This window comes from Ruditapes philippinarum, unplaced genomic scaffold (assembly GCF_026571515.1).
Source record: "Ruditapes philippinarum isolate M1 unplaced genomic scaffold, ASM2657151v2 ctg14286_1_1_1_1, whole genome shotgun sequence".
NCBI lineage: Eukaryota > Metazoa > Mollusca > Bivalvia > Venerida > Veneridae > Ruditapes > Ruditapes philippinarum.
The window spans coordinates 5,991-12,551 of record NW_026857219.1 but is presented as its reverse complement, the minus strand read 5'-3'; the positions used below and the strand labels follow the sequence as shown (position 1 = coordinate 12,551).

The following is a 6,561-nucleotide window of genomic DNA, read 5'->3' as shown; positions in this document are numbered from 1 at the left end:
TTTTGTAAATGAAGATAATTGAGGGTTATTTCCAAAAATACAACTGATTTATTTTCTCTTTTCGATTTATTTTATCTTTTAAATATTGAATTATTGCCCCTCAATATTAGACAGGAAAATGACATTTATAATCAGTAGGACATTAAACGACGCTGGATACTTACAGATCGATTAAATTAAAGAGTTTCAGTTTAGTAAGCGCACACTGAACAACGGGGAGGTTTATTTAATAAAAGCAGAATTATATTGTCGAAAAAGTGTGGCGTAACAATAATAATATCAACTTCTTTAAGTGTTATCTCATTTTATCCTCTTGATTTACGTATATATACGTTTTACGTCAATATACACATATAAACGAGTATGAACTTTATCTTAAGAAGTATTTTTAAAAGATGAACAGTGAATTTCAAAGTTATATTGTTTCAATTATCTAATGGTCAATTCACGAAAGAGTTGCAACATGATATGAAGCACAAGAATGTTGAACGTAAACAGAATAAAATGTTCCGAAACAAAATATTATTTTGCTATTTTATGTAGTTAACCATGCACGATTCGCTTGTAAGTCATTTTACAACCATATTTCTTTCATACAAAAGCTTGCAGGTATTCTTTTAAATGCGCTGTTCTAGTCGATAGAAGCAAGACTTGAAATATGAAACAATCTCATTTCAGTAATGTAATTTATTTAGTAAGATAATTGTGAATGAAGATAACACAGTAAATATAAACAAAAGAAATACGATAATTATCTTATTGTTTCTCTTAAATGTCTCAATGTAATCACGAGTGTGACTGATAATACGGTTATAATTGGCAATTGGTAATTTTATTGCAAAATCGATAAAAATTGTTGTTATGTCTATACCATCATGGCTTTTATGTTGTTGTTATTATAAACTGTATTTATACATATTGACTTACACAATTCTTTGTGTGGCTTTTTTTAAAATTGTCTATTTTTCTGACATTATCATTTACGAGGGAACCGTCAAAAGGTTTGTCCAATGGTCTATAAAAAATGAACAAAATGCAAATTTCAAATTATTTCTTTTTATTTCCTTCAAAATAATCTCCATTGTGAGAAATGCATAACTTCAACCTTTTAAGCCAATTCCGAAAAGCATTTTCAGTCTTTTTTAAGGATACGTTTTAGAAACTGATAAACAGCGGAAGCTACTGCATTACGACTGCCATATTTCTTTCCAGACAGCATCCTTTTCAATTTTGGAAACAGGAAAAAGTCTGCAGGAGCCAGGTCTGGTGAATAGGGTGGATGGGGAAGAACTGTCACTTTTTTGGTTTTCAAAAAATCCTTTACAACACTAGATGTATGCGCTGGGGCATTGTCGTGTAATAAGTGAACACCTCTTAATCCTGTCCTTGGTCGACGTTTTTCAAAGTACTTATTTAACTTTTTCAGATTTTTCGTTTGTATAATGTTCCTGTTACTGTGCGCCCCTTAGGTACAGAGACTTGAATAATAGGACCATTGATGTCGAAAAATACAGCCAACATTACTTTCTTAACACTAATCGTTCTTTTAGCAATTACTGGTCTACGAGCGTGTCGTGTGGCCCATATCTTATTATCTATATTCCTGTGTGGTTCAAAAAAATGAACCCACGTTTCGTCACCAGTATCTATGTTCACAAAATGCTTTCGCTCAAATTTAGGGTATAACTTCAATAGTTTTTTGGCCATCTTAACACGTTGTGTCAATTGGTCCTTGGTAAGAATATGGGGTATCCATCGAGCAACTTTGCGTGAAAGTCCAAGGTTCTTCTTTAAAATCCTACGAGCAGATGCTTCTGAAATACCAGTCATCTGAGCTATCTCGGGAGACGTATATCTGGCATCTGACTTCAAAATATTACTAATCTTCGAGATGTTTTTCGGGGTCACTGCTGTGCGTCTCCTGCCAGATCTAGATGCATCTTGAATAGAGTCTAATCCACTATTAAATTTCGCAATCCAGTTTCTAACCAGCCTATACGATACTTCATTATCCCCATAAACTTGGCATATTTCATTAAAGATAGATTTTGGTTCAATTTTAAGTTCATTGCGAGCTTTGATATAGGTGCGAATTTCATCACTTTTCAACGAACGTTTACCAACCATTTTAAACACTAGTATGAATGACTACTCATTTAAGATCCCAATTTTATGTAAGTTATACTTGTCGCACATCAATGATTTTGATATCATTATGTAGATAAAGAACTAAACCGTGTAAAGATAAATACTGCACGATTATTCCATGAGTGTACGGCTTTTTATTGTCTAATGGACAAAACTTTTGACGGTTCCCTCGTACTTAAGTACGGTTTGCTGTATACATGTTTGGTGACATAAGATACGAATGGTAGTAGTTTTACTTAACTTTGGCATGATTTTTCGTTATTCCACATTTCGTTCGTTGTATTTATTTACTATGATAAATGTTAAATTTTGATAGGTCTAGGAAAAAATATTTATAAATGCTTAAATTATACAGAAAGAAAATAATTATGCAATTTTAATTATTCTCTCTAAAAAAAGTTGGATTCTTGACATTTCTGAGCGGTTGGACGTGGAATATTGTTAAGATTATTCAGAACGTAACAAAATAGAGAAAAACAGAATCCCTAATGAAAGTCCAACACAACAAAATTGAAAATGTTGCAGGCTCGGTTTGATTGAGCCTGTTCATGGACGGTACTGGAAAGTGCAAGTTACCGTCCACGCCCCCTAGCACCGGCTAAGCAGAATTCCATTAATTCAAACGTGGCCTAAGCTTTGCCTTGTGCAAAATTCGCTGCGCTTTGAAGTATGGGAACCAGTCGGCTATGTTCGGAGCCATTCGGTTATATGTTGGTTTCCATACTTCATAGCGGGGCGTATTTGTACACGGCGAAGCTGGATATGGACGTTGAAAATGATTTTTTTTTCAAAACGGCTTATATCAATTTTTTTTGAATATATGATCAGTGCATGTGCTGGGATTGACAAATATGCATTTTATTATTTTGGATTTTAAAGGCGTTTTGAGCTCCATACCCCAAGTGTCTGTGAAAAGAAAACACAATAGTCCCATTCCGAAGGGAAAATTCATAAATAAGCCAGTAATAATAGTTGACATCATTCACCCGGCAGAAGATCAAAGTTCAAAGTTTATTTCTGTGAAATTGATCTCCATGTTACTTGATTTAACAACAACATTAATCAGAGAAAATGAAGTATGATGATGATCTATCGAATGACTCTTACCAGTGACATATGCGATAACACATGTCCGTGAAGTACGCGGGATAACGGGCTAGCAGTCTAGCGGGCTAACAGTATGAACTGAGCGGGTTTAGCAGTCTAGCGGTTAACAGTGTGACACTGGGCGGCAAGCAGTCTAGCGGGTTAACAGTGTGAACTGGGCGGGCTAGCAGTATAGCGGGCTAACAGTGTGAACTGGGCGGGGGCTGGCGGGCCAGCGGGCTAAAATCTAAAAATTTATTTATTGAACATAAAAAATGTTATGATACATTACTTGGCAGTGTGAAGTGGGCGGGCTAACAGTGTAGGCGGGTTAGCAGTGTGAAAACTGGGGCGGGCTGGCGGGCAAGCGGGCTAAAATCTACAACTTTATTGATTCAAACATGAAAACGTTATGATACATTACCTGGCAGTGTGAAGTGGGCGGGCTAACAGTGTAGCGGGCTAGCAGTGTGAACTTGGCGGGCTGGCGGGCCAACGGGCTAAAATCTAAAAACTTTATTGATTGAACATTAAAACCTCATGATACTTTCCTAGCAGTGTGAATTGGACGGGCTGACAGTGTAGGGGGCTAGCAGTGTGAACTGGCGGGCTGGCGGGCCAACGGACTAAAATCTAAAACTTTATTGATTGAACATTAAAATGTTATGATACATTACCTGGCGTGTGAAGTGGGCGGGCTAACAGTGTTAAGCAGGCTAGCAAGTGTGAACTGGGGGGGGCTGGCGGCCAGCGGGCAAAAATCTAAAACTTTATTGATTGAAACATGAAAACGTTATGATACATTACCTGGCAGTGGTGAAGTGGGCGGGCTAGCAGTGTAGGCGGGTTAGCAGTGTGAACTTGGCGGGCTGGCGGGGCCAGCGGGCTAAAATCTAAAACTTTATTGATTCAACATTAAAACCTCATGATACATTTCCTAGCAGTGTGAATTGGACGGGCTGACAGTGTAGCGGGCTAGCAGTGTGAACTGGGCGGGCTGAGCGGGCCAACGGGCTAAATCTAATCTAAAACTTTATTGATTGATCATAAAAACGTTATGATACATTACCTGGCAGTGTGAAGTGAGCGGGCTAACAGTGTAGCGGGCTAGCAGTGTGAACTGGGCGGGCTGGCGGGCCCAGTGAGTCTAAAATCTAAAACTTTATTGATTCAACATTAAAAAACCTCATGATACATTTCCATAGCAGTGTGAATTGGACGGGCTGACAGTGTAAGCGGGCTAGCAGTGTGAACTGGGCGGGCTGGCGGGCCAGCCGGGGCTAAAAATCTAAAACTCCTATTGATTGAACATAAAAACGTTTATGATACATTACCTGGCAGTGTGAAGTGGGCGGGCTAACAGTGCAGCGGGCTAGCAGTGTGAACTGGGCGGGCTGGCGGGCCAGCGGCCTAAAATCTAAAACTTTATTGATTCAAACATTAAACCTCATGATACATTTCTAGCAGTGTGAATTGGATGGGCTGACAGTGTAGCGGGCTTAGCAGTGTGAACTGGGCGGGCTGGCGGGCCAGCGGGCCAGCGGGCTAAAATCTAAAAACTTTATTGATTCAAATTAAAACCTCATGATACATTACCTGGCAGTGTGAAGTGGGCGGGGCTAACAGTGTAGCGGGCTAGCAGTGTGAACTGGGCGGGCTGGCGGGCCAACGGGCTAAAAATTCTAAACTTTTATTTGATTGAAAATAAAAAACGTTATGAACATTACCTGGCAGTGTGTGAAGTGGGCGGGCTAACAGTGTAGCGGGCTAGCAGTGTGAACTGGGGCTAGGCAGGTGTGAACTGGGCGGGCTGGCGGGCCAGCGGGCCTAAAATTAAAACTTTATTGATTCAACATTAAAACCTCATGATACATTACCTGGCAGTGTGAATTGGACGGGCTGACAGTGTAGCTGGCTAGCAGTATGAACTTGACGGGCTAACAGTGTAGCGGGCTAGCAGTGTGAACTGCGCGGGCTGGCGGGCCATCGGGCTAAAATCTAAAACTTTATTGATTCAACATTAAAACCTCATGATACATTTCCTAGCAGTATGAATTGGACGGGCTGACAGTGTAGCGGGCTAGCAGTGTGAACTTGAACGGGCTAACAGTGTAAGCGGGCTAGGCAAGTGTGAACTGCGCGGCTGGCGGGCCATCGGACTAAAATCTAAAACTTTATTGATTCAACATTAAAACCTCATGATACATTTCCTAGCAGTATGAATTGGACGGGCTGACAGTGTAGCGGGCTAGCAGTGTGAACTTGGGGGCTGGCGGGCAATGGGCTAAAATCTCAAAACTTTATGTTTCAACTTTAAAAAACCAAAGAACATTCCTGGCAGTTGAATGGGGGGGCCCTAACGTGGGGCCGGGCTGCGTGTGAACTGGGGGGGCGGGCCCGGGGCAAAACTTTTAAAACTTAAAAAAAATCAACAAAAAAACCTTTACTATACTTTCCAAAGCTGTTTTAAGCTCGGTGAGTTAACAGTGTAATTTGCTAGCATCAGTGTCTAAATTCAATACAAAAATTTTTTTTAACACTAAACGTTATGTGCATTGTTTTAGCAGGGGTAAACCTCGGGCGGCCCAAACCCTTGTTGTTTCATATATTTATACACGATCCTTGAAAAGTCCCAACAAAATTTGGTTCTAAACCCGTATTGAATTTAATTTAAATTGCTGGTAAAACAGAAACACCGATTTAACTGAAACAAAAAAAAAAACCCCCTGCAAATAAGTTTTTTTAGTAGTAGGGAAAGTCAAATGTAAAAACCTCATGTAGTAAGCAAAGATCACCAGGGGACATACATGGGTGTATACTTGTGAAATGACAGAAGCTTGTCCATAACATAAGGAAAATCTGGGAAATTTTGGCGATTTTTTTGGGGAGGGGTCTGGGGGTCTGGCGGTTAAATACTTTACATTTTTTAAATATAAATAAAGGGGGTTTTGATTCGCCCCCCGCTCCTCCTTTAACATTAAAACAGTCTTTGGGAGGGGTTTTTTAAAACCCGAGGTCCCGGGGGAGGTTGCTTTTTACACCTGAAAATAAAAACCCAGGTTCTTTTTAAAATGGGGCCATCTTCTGAAATTTCCCTACCCCTTTTTTACGAATTGTAAACTTGGGAAAAAACCCCAAAGGCGAGGGCCCATTAATTTAAAACCCCCGGATGTCCCAAAAGGGTTTCCTCAACTATTTTCCTTTTTGGGCAGCTTGAGTTCGAGGGCTCCCATTGATTAAAATGTTTTTTAAATTTTAAGGGGAAAACTTTAAAACCCAACAGCTTGCGGTGTGGGGGGTTTTTTACCAAGAACGGGTGCCCGCCTG

At 39.9% G+C, this 6,561-nt stretch overlaps 1 protein-coding gene across 1 annotated transcript; it reads right to left on the bottom strand.

The window, feature by feature from the left end:
* Positions 1-1,422: 1,422 nt before the first annotated feature.
* On the bottom strand, positions 1,423-2,127 carry LOC132749085 (histone-lysine N-methyltransferase SETMAR-like). Its single transcript, XM_060738763.1, has one exon. The coding sequence runs from the start codon at positions 2,125-2,127 to the stop codon at positions 1,423-1,425; it is 705 nt and encodes a 234-aa protein (XP_060594746.1).
* Between the last annotated feature and the right edge of the window lie 4,434 nt (positions 2,128-6,561).

Excerpts from the sequence above, each read along its gene's own strand:
- LOC132749085 (XM_060738763.1), bottom strand. The coding sequence starts at position 2,127 with ATGGTTGGTAAACGTTCGTTGAAAAGTGATGAAATTCGCACCTATATC.